Here is an 18,951-nt window from a genome sequence, read left to right as displayed (position 1 = left end):
CCAGTTAGAGCTTGGAGATCTATATATATGTATCAGAGCAAACCTTCTAAGTACAAATGTAAACTTAATTGCTTCCAGGTGTGCCTTTAGTAATCTTCAATAGTAACAAGTCTGAGATATTTAAATGAGACCAAAAAAGGGAAAAAAAAAAACAAAAAAACCCTTCACATCATTTCTACAAACTGTATTACAACCAAGAATAATTCCAAGTGTATCAAAACCCAGAGGGCTCTAGACTATTAACTTTCACATATGAGCCACCCCAGCCTAATCAAACCAAAGTAACAACATGTTTTGAGATTGGCTCTACATACAGCTGTCTAAATTCAAGTCACTGATTCACTTGCAGTCACTTCTCCCATAACAAAACAAATAAAAATCTCACAATTTTATTGTCAAGATCAAACAACATACGTAAGAAAGGAAATGTGGCAAGTGCTCCATGAGCCAGCTGTTCTTGTTAAATCTGAGAATTTAGTAGGCACACAGGAAAGCATTCACTGTCGCCACATCACAATTTCAGAAACAGAACTGTAGAATGCTCAGCATTCCTTGATCAGATGATCAAGGCAAAATCTGAAATCCTAGAGAGCGCTGTTCTCCACACAATTAAAAACCTCCCTTCCCGTACAGACTGAAAACACCACTTGAATTGGCAGCAGGAAGCATACCATTGTTTGATTTCGTCCTCTTTCTTCTTAAAGTTCTCCAGTTTTTTCAGTCCCTTCACTTTCTGCTGCTGTAAGGACTCTTCGCTCTCCCATGTGCTGTGGATGTAAGACCAGCCCTTCCACTTGATCAGGTACTGGATCTCACCTTCCTCCCTCTCGGGCTCAAAGGCCTCACTAGGATCTCCGTTAGCTTCAACAGCATACACAGTGGTAGATGCCCCTGTGGCTGCAAAAGGATTTGGAGTTTTAGTTCAACTTTAAAGGAAATATAAGAAACCAGGCAAAAAAAGATCCCCACTTAAACAATTGCCAGTAAGAATCTCTCCTTGAATAAACCGAATGCCTCTGTCTTACAATAAGTGGTCAACTTACTGTTCAATTACAATTATTACAATAAGTAAGTCAACTTGCAACACAGGATGGGTCCAGTAATTTTAAACATCCTGAAAATGCTACTGTTTGCCTTAAAGCATGCGCAAACTTGCAGGTGAAAGCAGGCAAATCTGTGCAAACACCTTAAAAAATGAAAGAGCAGCATCCTTTCCTTTTCAGTACACCTCAGAAGGCAGACCTCTTCCCCTGAGAACAGAGTAAGAAATCAAAACCTCCTCGCCTCTCCTTACTCACCTCCCCAAAGCTAAGTTAACTGCCTTACCCTCAAATAAAGCAGATTGGGAGCATGGTGGGGTGTGGTTAGGTTAGCAGCACCAAGGCCTGATTCAGCTGCCAGCACTGCGTACAGTGGCAATGGTAGTACACGTCTGTAATCCCAGAACTTGGGAGGTAGAGGCAGGGGGTCATTGTTGAATATATGGAAAACTGGAGGCCAGTCAAGGCTACCAGAGACCCTGTGTCAAAAATCCAGAGAATAATTTGCTCCCCAAAGACACAAACCTCCTTTCTTTCCCAGTCTTGAATCTAAGACCTTTTCAATAGTTTCACTATTATCTTGCTGTTCATCAATTCCTTCTCCAGTCATTTCAATGAGATCATCTGAATCAGTTTCAAAGTCATCATCTTCTTTATAACTGTGTGAGAAATAATGCTGAATGAGCAGTAGAATTAAACATCTCTACAGATAGCACTGGAGTACATAAGAGCCATACTCTCTGACGCCAACAAATTACTCACAGGTTTTCCAGTCGACGGCTCAAAATCTCCCTCGTCCCATTTCAATCACTGACACAAGTCCACAAACTAAAGAGTAGCTCACACTACACATATGAGCAAGATAAAGGAATCTACAAGGATACCCTTTATTTAAAAGCAGCCTGGTCTACAGAGCTAGTTCCAGGACAGGCTCCAAAGCCACAGAGAAACCCTGTCTCGAAAAACCAAAAAAAAAAAAAAAGTTATCTAAATTATGACAAAGAAAGTTCATAAGGAACGAAAAATTGCTATTATTTCAGACAAAAGAAAAAATTCCTAAGATTAAATGTTTCAATCATGCAATTTTATCTCCCAATAACAAAAAAATGAAATTTAATTTGACCCAAACAGTTGAGAATGTTCAAACTCATACTTCTGAATTGTAAAATCTAAAATGTATTTGGCCATGATAATCCCAGAACTGGGGAGACTGAGCACAGAGAGGTGATCTGAGGCTGGTCTGAGCTACACAGTAAATTCAAGATAGCCTTGACTACATAGTAAGTTCCAGGTTAGCATAAGTTACATCAAAAACATAAAAAGAAAAGAAAAACAAAATAAAGCCTTTACAAGTAAAACACACCTAAACAGTAAATACAAGGGGGCACAGTTCAGTAGTATTGGCCTTGTATAAGCAAAGTGCTGGATTTAATCTCCAACCCAACAAAATGATAATAGGAAAACAAAGACACAATATAACACAGTAAGAAAATGAGCTAAGCTAGACACCAGCATATTAAGTCTAGCCCTACATCCATCTAGCCAAACATCCAACAAGGAATTTATTATCTCTAGTGCTTGGTTTCACATTGTTAATAGACCAAAAGAAAGATGCATTTGTTCTCAAAGTAAACGTACTTCATATTCTCCAGATTAAACAAAGAACATATCTGAATATATTATATCTTTATTTGATCATCAATTAATGCCTTATATCCTGCAATAACTATTATTATTATTATACCCAAATGTCACTAGAAACAGTAAGACTCAGGAGTGATTCAGGAGTAAAAGCACCGTCCATCATTGTTCAGAAACATCAGAAAGATAGCCACCAGGACAGGACGTGACCTTGGTTGGAGCAGTGCCTAATGAGCTGCTGTTACTCTCCTTCTCCACTGGGCTCAACACCAGTTTTCTCAGAGATGGCTAGACTCTGAAATCTACTTTATCACAGAGACTTATGTCCTTTTTTGCTTTTTGAGACAAGGCCTCACTGTGTATCTCTGGCCTTTCTGAAACAAGTTATGTAGACCAGACTGGCCTCAAACTCACAGAGATCCACCTGCCTCTGTCTCCCGAGTGCTGGTATGAAAGGCTTGTGCCATTGTGTCCTGTTCAGGCTGATTTTATTACCTGTCAATCACATTATCTAAACTTGAAGTCAAGGTCTAAACAGCAATGTCATTCCCATCACATCAACAAAGACCTTCCAGTCCACAACTGACCTCACATTTTTAGCAGCTCGTCGTCGAGTCTGCCTTTTGGGAGCTTCATCGTCGTCGTCATCGTCATCAGAAGACTCTTGCTTTTTCCGCTTTCCACGCTGAGTCTTAGGCTGCTTTTTAACCTGAGGTTTAGGCACTGTTCTAAAATGAACAGAGAAAGAAATAGCAAAGCTTTTACTCTGTCACTTGGTGGCTATCTCAAACCTACATACTGGCATTTCCCAGAACAGTGGCACACACAAAGAATTCACTAAAGGGGGCCAGGCATGGTATCAGACTGGAATCTCCAGCACTCACGAGGTGACAGCAGAAGGATCGGGAGTTCAAAGTAAACCTCCACTACAGGACACTCTCGGAAAACCAAGAGGGACAGGATAATGTACAATCACATAGATGTGTTTCTCCTGCCTACCTAATGAACCCTAAACAATGATCAGTAAATAATGCACAAAATCGAGCGTGGTATTTCAATCTTGAGAGCTTAAACGCAGGGAGACAAAACTCAAGCTTTCCATGATGAGGTAAGGGCAGGCACTAGACCAGGAGTTGACAATTTTTTCTGCAAATGGCGAGGGAGAAAATATTTTAGACTTTTTTGGCCTAGGCGTAAAACTGGGACAGTGTATAAGTACTTATGCAAATAGAAGACATATATTCTTCACAACATTTTTACTGACAAAATTCAAAAAAGAGATGTAGGATGTTTTGGTGATATGATTAATAATAGAATCATTCTAGAGTGAATGATTCACTTAACTAGGATCCAAATTTAGTACTATTACCATACTATAAGTGATAAATGTTCATCAACAAAAGCTATTATGAGCCTTAAAGCCATTAAGAAAGTGTTGGTTGTGGTTTGACCCCATCCTACTCAATAATGAAAGAAGGTATATTCTGTAACTGTGGAGGCGGCTCAGTCTGTAAACTGTTTGTCACATAAGCATGATGACCTGCTCAATCCTCACAATCTACACACGCAAGGTGGCATGCATTTGTAATGCCAGCATCTGGGACTCTTGGGGCTAGGCTGGTTAGCCAGGCTAAACTCATCACTAAGCCCAGGTCCCAGTGAGAGATCCTCTTAAAAATCAAGGTGGACAGCTAAGTAACAACACCCAAAGTGACCTCTGGCCTACCAACACACACACCAAATAAATGAATGAATGAATGAATGAATGAATAAATAAATAAATAAGGTTAAATTTAAGGCCAGCCTGAAAGGCCAGAACTACACAGTAAGACCTTTTCTCAAAAACCAAAAAAGAATATAAGCCTGTGTACTAGAGCTGCTTTCAGAGTCCAGTCATCCTTGAGAAAACTGGTGTTGAGCCCAGGAGGAGAGTAAAAGCAGCCCATTTGACACTGCCTTAACTGAGGTCACAACCTGTCCCGGTGGCTATCAGAACAATGGGTGGACGATGCTTTCACTCCTGAATCACTTTGAGCCTCACAGTGAATTTCTTCTGCCTTCTTATATCTGTCCTCAGTTGCCATGTTTCACCAAAACTTACTAAAACTTGTTGCCTTCTCAACCTCTACCCATCTCTATACAATCAGGAGCGCTGCTTAAGGCTATGGACATTACATTAACAGAGCAATAAGCATAAATATGCTTTGGACCAGCCAAAAGAGTATTTTCATCTTAAGAATTAGTTCTCACCAAGCATGGTGGCACATGCCTTGAATCCCACACTCAGGAGGCAGAGGCAGGAGGATCTCTATGAGTTTGATGGCACCAAGATCTACATAGTGAGTACCAAGACAATCAAAACTAAATGAAGAAACCCTGTCTCAAAACGCCAAAAAATAAAGACAACAAGCAAAGAATCAATTCTTCCAAAAAGAATTTATAACCTGACCATACAAAAAGGGGAGGTTTTTTGTTGTTAATGTGAGGATCAAAGCAGAAGATATGGTTGCATATACCATGCCCTAACTACACTGCCACGAAAGAAACAAAGATCCACTGTCAGAGAATATGATCAGAGTCCATGATACACATATATGAAAATGCAATGAGCAAATAAATCCATTACTGTTTACAATTAATACATACTAACACTAAAATAATTTAGTTTAAACCCCATGGTATATGAAGAGAGAAAAAGTATCTCCAGTCAGAACCGCATCCATGCAAATACTCAAAAGTGATCTCAGTAGCTCAGTCACTTGGTCACTTGGTAAAGATACAGGCTAACACAAAGAAAACCAGATATCCAAATTCTACAACAGGACAATCTGTGTTGATTAGGGCTCTGGCTTCCAGTGTAACCCAGGGAGCTGAGCTAGAAGCAGACTGGGCAGGCTGGTAGCACACCTTCTGGGCACAGGCCTCCTAGCTTTTCCTTTCTTTTGTTCCTGTTCACTCTCTGCACTGGTGCCTTGTTCATGTTCATCTTCTGAGGGGTCCTGCTTCCATTTTTCTCTGTGATCAAAAAAGCAAAACAAATTTTTCCTTTAAGAATTCATAAGCTAAATGATCTCAAAAAATAAATTCCAAATGTATTATCTGAAACACAGAACATATGTATTTTAGATACTATATTTTATATTTTTGGGTTTTGTTATTCTTTCTGAGTTATATACCATCTATTCCTAGTTTAACTCTGGTAACATACATGGAGAATATGGTTATAATTTTCAAACCACCTTTTCTGGGGTAGAAAAATTGATACCCATTCTATTTTGTTCACCACTGTCTGAATCCCAGATTCCCAAGCTTTAACATACATCAGAACCAGCAAAAGAGCTTGCTTCTTACTCAAAAGCTGTCAGTCAAGACAGCTCAGAATTCTAATAGTCACACATGATGCTGATATCGGGTAGAAATGTATTTGAAAATATTACAAGAACGAATTTTGCTGGACTAGGCAAGTACTCTCCCACTAAGGTCCACCTGCAGACTATATGAAATGTTTTAGTTTTTAGAACATAATTAAGGAAACAGTCCCTAAATAAATTTTCAGTGCTGAACCTGCCACCCAACTAAACAATTTAAAACTGTTCTGTTTCTAAGACCTAGTTTTGAATTATTAGAGAAGGGAAGTGTTCTTCTGTTTCTCAAGATCTTACAAGGTTTGAAAGAGACATAACCTACAGGTGTCCTTCTACTTCTAAGAGCTTTAATCTCTTAAAGGCTAACCACGACACCACAGGAACCTAACTCATTTCTCACCTGTAGTGAACAAAGTATGTAATAGCTACTAGGCATGAAAGACCTAGGGAAAAAGCCAACATGCACAAGCTTGAGGCTCCTCTGTAAACAAAACAATTACCACTGTACCCTGGGTTCCCTTAACAGAGATCATAACAAAGATGCTTGATACAGAACTGCCAAGTCAAATTAATATTCATCATAGAACAAGTCAAGACAAACAGTGCTAGATTGCTCCAAAAAGGGGTTGATCTGCAGATTCCTGAGGCCCTTCCTAATAGCTTCAACAGTTACTAATTAGTTAATTCAACAACGTCAGCTCCCCCTGAACTAGTTGAAGCTTGGGGAGGAGAATCAACCCTTTCAGGAAATGGCAATCTAACACTTTCATGTACATTAGTCAGATTCAATCGTTGACTCCTTGCACAGAGATGGATACAAAAGCTGATAAATAGAAATGGCCTTAGTTTTTTGTTTTTTTGGGGTTTTTTTTGGTTTTTTGGTTGTTGTTGTTTTTTTTTTTTATTTTGATTTTCGAGACAGGGTTTCTCTGTACTTTTTGGTGCCTGTCCTGGAACTAGCTCTTGTAGACCAGGCTGGCCTCGAACTCACAGAGCTCCACCTGCCTCTGCCTCCCGAGTGCTGGGATTAAAGGCAGAAATGGCCTTAGTTAAATAATGAAATTAACTAATGAACGAGCCCTATCAGTTTTTGAGTCACCATGTTGAGTACTTTTGGAGAGAGACTAGATAGTAAGCCCTGTTACTGGTTTCTATCAGTCTATATTTAAAGCAAAACTTCCCCCAAGTGGTGGTGATGCAAGCCTTTAATCCCAGCACTTGGGAGGCAGAGACAGATGGATCTCTGCAAGTTTGAGGACAGTCTGGTCTACAGAACCAATTACAAGACAGCTAGGGCTGTTACACAGAAAAACCCGATCTCCAAACCTCCCCAGACCAAAAAAAAGACTTTCTTGTCTCTACCTGTACTCTGGTATCTAGCTTGTTCTGCTTACTCAAGGTCTAGAATAATAAAATTTTGCTAAAGAATAAAAAGAAGCCAGACACAACAGTGTACTCAAGACAGAGCAACGACGAGTTCAAAATCAATCTTGGCTACAAGAGAAACCCTGTCTCAAGAAACAACAACAAAAGGAATCCTAGTTATACAAGTTGATTGCCAAGAAGATGGAAGAAAAAGAAAACTGGGATGTGAGTCAGCAGTCGACCTAGGGCTCTGAAAAAGTCATTTACTGTCCAAAGTCATGCTGCAAAACCTGGACTCCCAGGAACAAATCTCAAAAACATGGACATTTAAGGACCAGGGGAAAGTATTATCAATGAGGAAAATCCAGAGTCAAATAATCTGACCAAGGGCTATCAATGAAGCCCACTAGACCTAGAGCATCACTAGGACAAACAGTGAGGGCCACTAGACCTAGAGCTAAGAGTGAGGCCACCAGAGCTAGGGAATCACTAGGGTTATCAACAAGACCCACTACAGCTAGGGCATCACTAGGGTTATCACTAAGGCTCACTAGAGCGAGGACTATCAGTGAGGCACCTGACAAAGGATACAGCAAAACTAGAAAGAGAAAGTGTATGTTGAGGCCAGAGTATCCCAGTCAAATTAAAAAGTTATATACAACCAGGAGAGCTTGGGCTCTTCCAGCATAGGAATGTAAAAGAAAAAAACTGGTCAAATCAAACTGGTCTAAAGCCTAGGGAGATGTTCTTCCTTGAAGAAGACTAAGTCCACTAAGAAAATTGCTTGCATGCACAGCAAACCTCACACCTATTATTCTCAATCATAATCCATACAAGACCCTTAAAGACTGTTGGGAGCTATAGATCCCTTGCTCCCTTGATTTTCTTTGCCTGCCTCAGACCCTGTGCCTGCTGGAGTGAACTGAGCAAAACAATTTGTTTTCCTCTGCTCTGTGCAGACTCCAGCTGCTCTGAGCACAAGACCCTGATGGCAGGCTGGTGAGTCTACAGCTGAAAGATCCGAGAGCTGGGGTGTGACCAGACCCTAGATAAGCTACCCCTGGTATCAAGAGTGACCCATATCTCTGTCTCTCTGTTTATGTGTCTTTGTATGTTTTTTAAGTCTCTCAGCCCATTTCCCGGCTCGCGTACAGACCTGTAGCGGCATGGGAGTTATAGGAGTAACACTGTACCGTTTGGGGGTTTTACAAAGGACCCAGGAAAAATTACAGTCAAGCTCATACATTCCAGAATATAGAGACAAAAATGGGGCAGGTGTTTGAAATTGGGCACATTATGTTTTAATTTTCAAGAACAAGAAAAAAGAAAAGTATTTATTTGGTTTGGTTTTCTGAAACAGGAACTCACTATACACCTCTGCCTGCCCTGGATCTTACTAAGTAGACAAGGCTGGCCTTGAGCTCACCGAGACACACCTACTACTTTCAGCCTCTGCCTCCTAAGAACTGGGATTACAGATGTTTGCCAGCATGCTCCACAAGGAGAAAGAAGCAGTGGAGATTAAGCGAAAATGAACATCAACTTCCTGCCCTCACACACATGCAGCTCTTAGACAAGTAAAATTGCTCATTACTTATGGAAAGCCAACTAAAAGTGCCTTTTCAAAGGAGACTCCCCAGTCACCCATACTCTGTAGGTCCCACTGCAATAAAGAGGCAAGAAGTTGGACCTGACTCAGCAGTTGGACCTGACTCAGCAGTTAAGAGCACTGGCTGCTCCTCCAGAGGACCCGAGTTTGGTTCCTATCACCACATGGAGGCTCACAACATCCATAACTCCAGTTCCAGGGAAGGCACACTCTTCTCTGAACGCTAAGGGCAGTAGGTATACACAGGTGAGTATATTTACTTGCAGACAAAACACCAGTACACATAAAATAAATACATTTAAGAGAAAAAGAGAGCCAAGAATTTGCTTAAAAACTATTTCACTTAACAAAAGAAACACCAACAAAAAATTTCCCAAATTTGAAGGACTGTGGAAAAAAACTACCAAAATATAGCTAATGAGACTCCAAAGAAATGTAAACAAACAAGCAGTTCAAATACTAATCAGCTGGAAACATCGACTTTCATTATCACAAAAGGGAGGCTATGGAACATAGACAACTGACTCCCATCTAAGCAGGCAGTGAGCAAAAGCCACTTTTAAATATAATGGGCCTGGATATTGGTGCAAGGGCTTTACTGAACACGCTAAGTGCCAAAGAGAATTCCTTTCTCTTCTTAAAAGACACAGCAGGAAAAGAAGAAACTGGCTTCTAGATAGCATATATCCCCAAGCCAGAATACTTTCACCAACAATTCCAATCTCAGACTAATAATGACTCAGTTTCATTTTGACATAAGTCCTTGACAGATTCCCAATTCAAAACATTGAAAATGAATAAATTATTCTCTCTCTCTTTCTCTCTCTCTCTCTCTGATTCACATCCCCACACACAGTTGATTTCATTACACTTGTTATTAGCTCAGAGTGCCAGTCATATGCAAAGTGTGATGCTTTCCCATAATGTGATCAAGGACATTTCAGAAAACATCCCACAAAGCCATTAGACAGGAATAAAACAACAACCAAATAAAAGCAGAAGAATCCCCCACACAGCTCATGAGACTGAAGCACAAGGAAAACCTAAGCCATCCCTGCTTAGAGCTTGCAGTCTCCAACTCCAAGTCAGTATGTAAAACACAATAGAAATTGAGTGTGTTCAGGCAAGACAATATTAAATACTGCACTACAAAGTTCTTTAAAATATACATATAATGTAACCACTTTTATTCATTGCTGAGAAGGCAGAATTTGTATTAGTATTCTAGAAATTGGTTTAAGAAATTCAAATTTGCCCAATAACTAGACAACACGTAACTGCAGACCTTAGTGAAAAATATTCCTGAATTGGTATACTAAGTTTTGGACATGTACATTTTTCAAAAAGGATCTACAGAATTCATACAGTTAAAGGGACAGTACACCATGGAAATGGAAAGGGCTGCTATTTAAAAATCTTACCGTGTTTTCACTACACAGAATTGTTTTAACTAGAAATAATGAACATCTAGGTAAAGGGGGACTCGCTTGTAATCCTGGAACTTGGAGAGTGAAGGCCTAGACTACATAGTGAGTAAATAAAGACAACAATGAGCAGCAGGAAGTGCCACCTTCCTGTAATCTCACCATCAGACTGAAGCGAGTGGATCACTGTAAATTTGAGGCTAGCCTGGGTAATAAAACAAGATTTGCCTCAAAAATAATAAAAATTAAAAATAAAAATGCCTATCCTGAAGTTAGGGTTTGTGGCACACACCTGTAATCTCAACGGGGAAGCAGAGTCAGGAAAATCTGCCACAGTTCAAGGCCAGCCTGGTCTACAAAGTGAATTCTAGGAAAGACATATGATTTAGGCAAAAATGACATTCTATCTTAAAAAAATTTTTAAAGAAAAAAATATGAACTATTACATATAAATCAAAGGGTTATATATGGTGGTATGCACCTGTAATTCCAGGATTTGGAAAAGGAAGGCATAAAAATAAAGAGCTCAAAGTCATCCTCAGCTACATAGTAAGACCAAAGTCAAACTAGGGCACTTGAGACCCTGTGTGAAAATACACAAGGCCAGTGAGACGGTTCAGCAGATAGTTTCTCATCTCCCAAGCACACATCAGACTCCCACAAGCTGTTCTCTGACCTCCACAAGTACACTCACATGCATATACATACAAAAAAATTATTTTAATAATTCTAAGAAAAAACTTAATTTCCAAAATGAATGAGTATATAACTAAGGGTTTAATTCAGTGGTAGAGTGCTTGCCTATAGCATGTGTGATGCCCTAAGTTCAATCTCTAGTGCTAACCGAAAAAAAAAAAAAACAGTAATAAATAACAATAAAGAACAAAGTATAATCTGTTATAAAATATTTTAACTCTAAGCTCAAGAATTAAAATCTTCTAGTCTATAAACTATAATCTTAGAATTATACTGAAACAGTACATATTTCATAACAAACACGTGTTCAAGCAATATAAACCTTATCACGTCAACATGAGAAGTGGCTAGTTTAAATCTGGTCCTCACTTACTAAATATGCCAACATCTACTTTGCTATTTATGTTTACTTTCAAGAAAAAATTAACTGAGTTAACTTAAGCTGAAGCTATATGGAATGCTTCTATGCTAAACTGAGACTCCTGGAGGGCAGTAACCCAAACCAAGAGATCTGGGATAGACAGAAGAGAAAGATTGTCCTAGAAATGTAGACATGCTCACAACTATCAGATGCCGTCATCTCCCCCATGAAAGACTTACTGTTTTTTCAGCTGCCTCTGGCCTCTTCTTTTTGGACTCCCGCTCTCAGACCCGCTACTTGCCTTCAATGTGTGAGGGGGGAAATGATTACAGACTTTAGTTCACAGTGAGACTTTAGACAGAATGAAACCTAAGCACTTGCTAGGTGGAGCCCACTCTTTCGCTTTGAAAAGAAATCAATGTCACTTTCTTTCTCAAGTCTATACTTAGCTCAGACACCCAGAGCAGTAACATCAAATACAACTTCCTACACATAAAATGTTCTATAACTATAATGTCCAACACAGTGAGCCATCAGCCATGTGTGAACTCAGCACTTAAAATGTGCCTACTAGGGCTGAGGAATAAATTCTAAATATAAATTTTAAAAGCCACATGTGTTGGCAGTAACTGTACAGGATGCTGCAGATCTAAAACAACATATAAAATACCAAATTTAGTGAGTGCACCTTAACGGCACTGCCGCTGATGTATCCACTTTGTACTTGATGAAAGAGCATCTGAATCATGAAGAAGAGCTAACAGCACTAGGCTAAAGACACTTGAGACAGCTTCTTCCCTCAAATAAAGCAAAATGGCACTCCCTCTAAGACTGATAGTCTGGGGTCCTACTGAGTATATACTGATGTATGAACCAGGAAGGGCAGACAGATGTGACTGGACACAAAGACTAAGGCTCAGTGGCCCAAGACACTATGGGAAAGGGAAGCACAGACACATCAGCTCAGAAGTCACTCAGAACTCAAACCGCATATACATGCAGGTGTTGGCATGAATCTGATTTTCAGAGGACATTTGCTGAAAAGCCATACCTAACTTCCCAACATTTGGCTATCAATCACATAACTTCCACTGGAAAAATGTTACATAGCTTTAAAAAAAAAAAAAAAAGTAGAACAATCCTCCCATGGCAGAAGGGGACATTTCACTGAGGCAAGAGTATCCCTTCAGGATCTACCTACAAACCTAATACACAGAGGTTTCACAAAACAATGACAGAATCTGAGAAACATGAAACAAGTCCGATTCTAAGGATGTGCGAACCCAAATATTACTGGCTTTAAAAATCACCAGTGTAGGGCTGGTGAGATGGCTCAGTGGCTAAGAGCACTGACTGCTCTTCCGGAGGACCTGGGTTCAATTCCCAGCAACCACATGGCAGCTCGTAGCTGTCTGTAACCCCTGTTCCAGAGAATCTAACATCGTTATATCAATGTGCATGAAATAAGGTTAAATAAAGTTTAAAAAAAAAAGAACTTGTTAAAATAAAAAATTTAAAAAAAAAAAATCACCAGTGTAGGCACCTTAGATGGATGTAGTTATATGATGGGGGCTTACTTCTTAGTACCAAGACTCTGCCCCATCATTAAAAAATAGAAAATAAAGTACTTCATCTCTCATAATTAGACCAGAAAATGAGTAAAGAAAAACAAAAGACATTAAACACTCCTCTTTCCTTTCTCTGGAGTAAATCCAAAATCATTTCCATGTTCCAGTCGTTCAGCAATTAAACAAAATATTTGGTATCTAAAGTTAACTGGCCACAATCGGTTATACTCTGAGAAATTTAACTTTAAATTAAGTCACACCATACAATAGAGGAACGAAGCACTAACTATTATGTGTTTGCTAAGTGTTAACTTCTTGCCCCACTCTCTGTTCATACAAAGGCCAACAGATTCTCCTTAGCTGCCTCACTTGAGTCTTTTCAATAGTAATTAATGTACACCAGTCAAGGATGATGAGGTAAGACAGGGAACCAAAACACATCCCCTCCAATCATTTTTTCTTACCTCTTCCTTAATATTAAATCGTGATGGTTCTTGTCTGCTTCGGTTTGATCGCCTAACCCCATAAACATCAGGATATTCTTCCCACATCTGCAAAATTTAATAGACTGCACATGAATCATTTCCTTAACTACATTGCTATTATCATTATTAGAATCAAACACAATCATGTCACTAAATATCCAAAGCATTGTTATGCTAGCTTTGAGAGAAAGCTAACCAGTATCCCTTCAAAAGAACAAGCATTAAAAAAGTTTAACAATGCCTTCATGCTATTCAAAGTGTTGAGCACTGCTTACTGTCACTAAACTAAAATATCCAGTTCCTTCCACAAAATACAAATTACTAAAGAATTCTGAAATTTACTGATGCTTGCAGTTTCAATTATAAACAACAAATAAAAACAAAAAGATGCAAGCAGAAGAGCCCACAGAACCTAATCAAGACAGCGCTCCTGCTACAAGTTCTCCAGATGAGAAACCAGCGCCATTTCTTCTAGCCCTCCTGCTTCAATCCCTAGTAATTGGCTTCAGACTTTTGCTAACAATTTTCAGCAATTTGAAAAGGCAACCTTCAAGGAGTGGCTGGCTTTTCCACTGTCTTCCCTACAGATGACTATGCTTAAGTACACTCTGGTTTTTTACATAAAGCCACAGGAAAGCCAAAGGAATCTGAATGGACTGTGGAACACTGGCGTAAAGCTGTTTAATCATGGTCAAACATGTGGATCAGATGTTAGAAAGCCAAGCTTAGGAACAGGGGCTTTATTAAAAACAGAAGCAGCAGCTAATGTCATGAAAGCATTTGGAAATTCCAGACAGTATATGCAAAGGAGGAGGAGCCACTGTCTAAAGCCAGAGAAATGTCTGCACCTAACTATGTTTTCCTGAGGAAACCAGACAGTACACAGTCTATGCTACATGGTTATTTCACTCTGAAACTCTAATGGGAAATCAACCACAAAGTATCTAGATGGGGGGGGGGGGGGTAACACATGACACCATGTCCCAAAACAAGCAGCATTTCTAAGTCTAGAACAGCACTGGAAACAAGTGCCATTGTTTCTTTCTCTTATAAGTTTTAATATAATGAATAAACCAGACATGCCTAATCCAGGCATGGTGGCGCATGCCTTTAATCCAAGTACTCAGGAGGCAGAGACACGCAGGTCACTGTACTTTCAAAGACAGCCTGGTCTACACAGTGAGCTCCAGGACAGCCAGGGTGGCATACTGAGATACTAACAAGTAAAATAAAAAGTAGAAAACTGCCCTTAAAAAGCCAAAACTGATCAAAGATTAAACAGCAACAACAACAACAAAAGAAAAAAGTCACTAGGCAAAAGAGGACAGTATTAACCAGTGACAAAAAAAAAAAAAAAAGCTATGGTAAGCTGAAAAACAAGGAATAAACTGAAAAGAAAAGCAAACAAGTTAAAATAGCCCAGGAATAGGCTACTAGAACTAAAATCCAACACAATTGTAAGATTAGGACTCAATGTTGTTAGATTCCCTAAAAAGGGCTTTAGCCCAAATTTTAAAGGACAAAAGACCCAACCATGAGTTAGAAGCGATCAAGTGGGAGGAAAGCCTAACAAACAGGAGCAGGCTGGCAGAGAACAAGTGAGAGACGTGTGCACTAGCCTTTCTGCCCACGCCCACACCTAGACCTTTACAGCCTCTGCTACAGCAGAGAAATTATCTGCATGACCCCACAGAGAACTTCACGGTAACTGAGTGGATAAATCACGCTAATACGGCTACACCAATCAGCCAGTCTTGGCACTCGCAGTCTCTGCCTAGGCATGTTGGCTCCAGGGCTGTAGCTGTGCTCCAAGTCACACTACTGCACTGCTTACACCACACAGCAGCTTGTATTATTTGTCCTTTAGAGGCTACCGAATTCTGCTCTTCCAAAGAAGAGCTGACATGCGAACTCGCTCACTACTGCGTGCCCTTACACAGGTAATAAAACTTTCCTCCTGTGAGGGGAAGGTGGGGGAAGCTAGACTATAAACAGGATGTATATATGTATACAAAGCAGTATTTTCAGAATTTCTCATTTGTGGTAATTCCTCTATTAGGTACAGCTACATGAAACTATGCATTTTTACCTTTTTAGCACTGATCACCTTAACCACTAAAAAACTACCTGATATTTGCAATTTTATCTTAAAAATATTATGCACGTTTGTGTATGTACATATGTATGTATATATGTATGTATTTTTCTGGTAAAACCTGAATATACAAATCCAATCTCAGTAATGCTTTCTCACACCAGGAATAGTGCAAAGAACTGCCTGGAAGTACAGCTCAGTAGACTGGACAGCTCAGTAAACTGGACACCCTCTTTTGGCCTCTTCAAGGATCAGCACACATGCACCCACTAAAAAAAAAAAAAAGCTGGGAGCAGGGGGTGGGTTGTCGCGCCTGCCTTTAATCAAAGAAGGATCTCTGTAAGTTCGGGGCCAGCGTGGCCTACATAGTGAGTGCCAGGAGAACCAGGGCTACATAATAAGATCCTGTCAGCAAACAAAACAGAAAAACCTACTAAGTGTTTCTAAGCCTGGCCATCTGCTGGCCCCTAAAAGTCAAACAACACCATTACACGGCAACTTTCCTGACAACTGAAATAACTATTCGACCCAAGTCTGTCTCTAGAGCTCCAAATGCTTCTTCTCATATTGTCTGAAAATGTTCACTGCTGCCTACAATTTAGTATAGCTTATATAAAAGCAAGTATGTAGAATATATATTTGCATCTTAGATTATAGCTTAAATTTGAAAAATGACAGCATAAAACTTAATTTTATTAAGCTTCCTCCCACCCACCAAAGCCGAGGGCCAACCCAGAGCCTTGTGCTTGCTAGGCAAGTGCTCTACCGCTGAGCTAAATACCCAACCCTAGGATCGTTTTCTTTTTTTTAAGAAACAAAAAACAGTATTCTTCCATAGTGGTTCACACAGAATTCTCTCAAATAAAATCTCCCAAGTTCAAATGTGGTGGGCTGGGAAGCAGCTTAGCTGGCATAGTGCTTATCTAGCATGTACAAACCCAGCATCACAGAAAACTGTCACAAGATAGAGGGACAGGCCTCTCATCCCAGCAGGAGGGAGAGGAAGGAAGATGAGGAGTTCAAGACCATCTTTGGTTGCAGTGAGTTCAGGGTCAACCTGGGCTATATGATATCCTATCCAAAAATAGGCTCAGACACCTGCTGATGAAGGCACACAATTACTAATTCTTTTCCACCAAAAAAAGGAATGTATTCAAAGTTTAGAATCAATGAATCAATGTGAAAATGTTATGCAAGTTAATGTGTGCCTTTTGTAGTCTTTGCTATAAGACTCTTTTCTTATAAGCAATGTGCAGCTACACTTAGGCAAGGAGAAGTCTCCTTATGACAGTGTGATGGTCAGGGCTGTAATGCCAGCACACTGGGTTAAAAGAGGAGCATCTTGAGTTCCAGGCCACACCAGGCTATACTGTAAGACACTGCCTAAAAAAAAAGGTCGAGTGGGGAGGGAAGGACTAACCAGGTATAATGGTGCACACCTATCATCTCAGCACTTAGGAGACAGCTACAGGAGAATCAGGAGTACAAAGCCAGTCCTGGCTGGATGGCAAGCAAGTTTCTGGCTAGCCAAAGGTACATGAGACCCTATCTCCAGAAAAAGACGAACCAAAAAACACACTAATCAATCTTCTTTGGAAACTCTGAGAGCTGGTCCTGGATAGGAGCAAATTTGCAATAGACAGCCAGGAGGTACCTTCTTCACATCAGCTATCCGTTCCTTCTTAGAGGCAGGCTTCTCTTTGGCTTCTGGAAGGACTGGCTGGGATTTGGAACCTGCTGATTCACTCTCCGATTCTGATTGACTCTCAGAAGATTCAGAACTGCTATTGGACTCGCTGCCATGTCCACTTCCGGGATCGCTGCCCTGCTCACTTTCCGACTGACTGCCAGAGTCTGAACCAGAAGCTTCTTCAGAGGCCGAATGACTTCATTTAATAGAGAGACAGGGCAGAGAGAGAAAACTTAGAATCATTTAAGAACTGCCACAGAAAAAGGTTTTAAAATCCTCTGGTAATGTCTTCAGACCATTATTTCAGCGATTAAACATCCACATCTTCAAATTCACTTTTATTCTTGTGCTGCAGATAATACTTTCCTACGGTTTTCAACCTTGACTTTGTATTTTGTTGAAACCATACATACACATTCTCACATTCCAGTGAACATAGACCCCTCCTCATTCTGATGAGGTAAAACTATATAGCTCCGAGTATTTAAGGACCACTAAGACCTCACAGAAACACTAGAACTAAGTCACCTTAATACCAATGCCCCCTTCAAAATAAAAAACAGCAATTCAAAAATGAGAAAAACAACACTCCGCCCCACCCCAGGAAGAATGCAATTATCCAATCAGCGGTTCTCGTGCCCGGGTTAGACTCGGGTAGGGAGCTACACACACCACCTATAGTTCACAGGCCCTGCCTCCACAGCAGTGACTCTAATGATGGTCCTCCCACAGACTTGATAATGGCCTATGGACATCTGCTCACCTCCCCCATTTGAAAGAACACTCGTGAGGAGGCAAATGATGGTCAAAGCCGCAAAACACAAGCTTTAGGTTGAGAGGTAGACACAGTAGCACGAAGCTTCCTAACTAGAACTGAGGTCACACAACTAACAAACAGCTATAGAAAACAGCCGGGCTGCAGATGAACTGGGTTGGCAGTGTGCTTTTAAAGCCAGCAGGGCCCTAGGCTTCAGCACACTAGGTTTGGTGGTACACGCTCAGAAGGACTAGAAATTCAAAGGCAGCCTCTGCTAGGCAAGATGGAGGCCAGCCTGGAATATACGAGTCCCTGCCAAAATATGAAAGAAACAGAAAGAAAATAAATTACTGGAAACTTGAATTGATTCAACTCTATAAAAAGTACATTATAGTATAGAAGCCTTTCAGTCAAGATGAAGAAATGGAAAAATCTACCTCTAAGAAGGAAAGGCTGAACAACTACAAACTGCCTGATCACCTCATAGTGTCAGACATTATGCTAAACACTTTATACATGTTTATTCTCCAGAACAATCCTATGAAAAAAAGACAGACATTTTAAGAAACTCAGCCCTCTCTCTTCCTTTGAAACTGATACCCTAGCCAGGCGGTGGTGGCGCGCGCCTTTAATCCCAGCACTCAGGAGGCAGAGATAGGCAGATCTCTATGAGTACGGGGTCAGCTTGGTCGGTCTATAGAGCAAGTTCCAGGTCCAGCTCCAAAGCAGCCACACAGAGAAACCCTATTTCAAAAAGCGAAAAAAAGAAAGAGAGAGAGAGAATAAAAAAAAAAGAAAATCTCTGCCCTATCCCATCTCTTACTTTCTGTTTGTACATTTTTTCATTTTCTTTGA

At 40.2% G+C, this 18,951-nt stretch overlaps 1 protein-coding gene across 5 annotated transcripts in view; it reads right to left on the bottom strand.

Annotated features, from left to right (window-relative positions):
• Positions 1 to 18,951, bottom strand: part of Chd2 (chromodomain helicase DNA binding protein 2) — a 112,592-nt gene that overhangs the window by 73,365 nt on the left and 20,276 nt on the right. For 4 of the 5 annotated variants that reach the window (XM_041659298.1, XM_041659220.1, XM_041659040.1 and 1 more), the window contains exons 3-9: positions 17,304 to 17,535; positions 13,534 to 13,620; positions 11,741 to 11,802; positions 5,589 to 5,696; positions 3,269 to 3,409; positions 1,566 to 1,699; positions 672 to 897 (exon numbers count right to left, since the gene is read on the bottom strand). In XM_041659298.1, coding sequence (XP_041515232.1) covers positions 672 to 897; positions 1,566 to 1,699; positions 3,269 to 3,409; positions 5,589 to 5,696; positions 11,741 to 11,802; positions 13,534 to 13,620; positions 17,304 to 17,535 — 990 coding nt within the window. The remainder of the gene's footprint in view (positions 1 to 671; positions 898 to 1,565; positions 1,700 to 3,268; positions 3,410 to 5,588; positions 5,697 to 11,740; positions 11,803 to 13,533; positions 13,621 to 17,303; positions 17,536 to 18,951) is intronic. The other variant, XM_041659130.1, reaches the window with a different exon arrangement.

Source organism: Microtus oregoni, unplaced genomic scaffold, assembly GCF_018167655.1.
Source record: "Microtus oregoni isolate MIOR12 unplaced genomic scaffold, Mior012 000000F_ref0000247, whole genome shotgun sequence".
Taxonomy (NCBI): domain Eukaryota; kingdom Metazoa; phylum Chordata; class Mammalia; order Rodentia; family Cricetidae; genus Microtus; species Microtus oregoni.
Note: the sequence above shows the minus strand (reverse complement) of the source record. Positions and strands in the feature narration are given on the sequence as shown.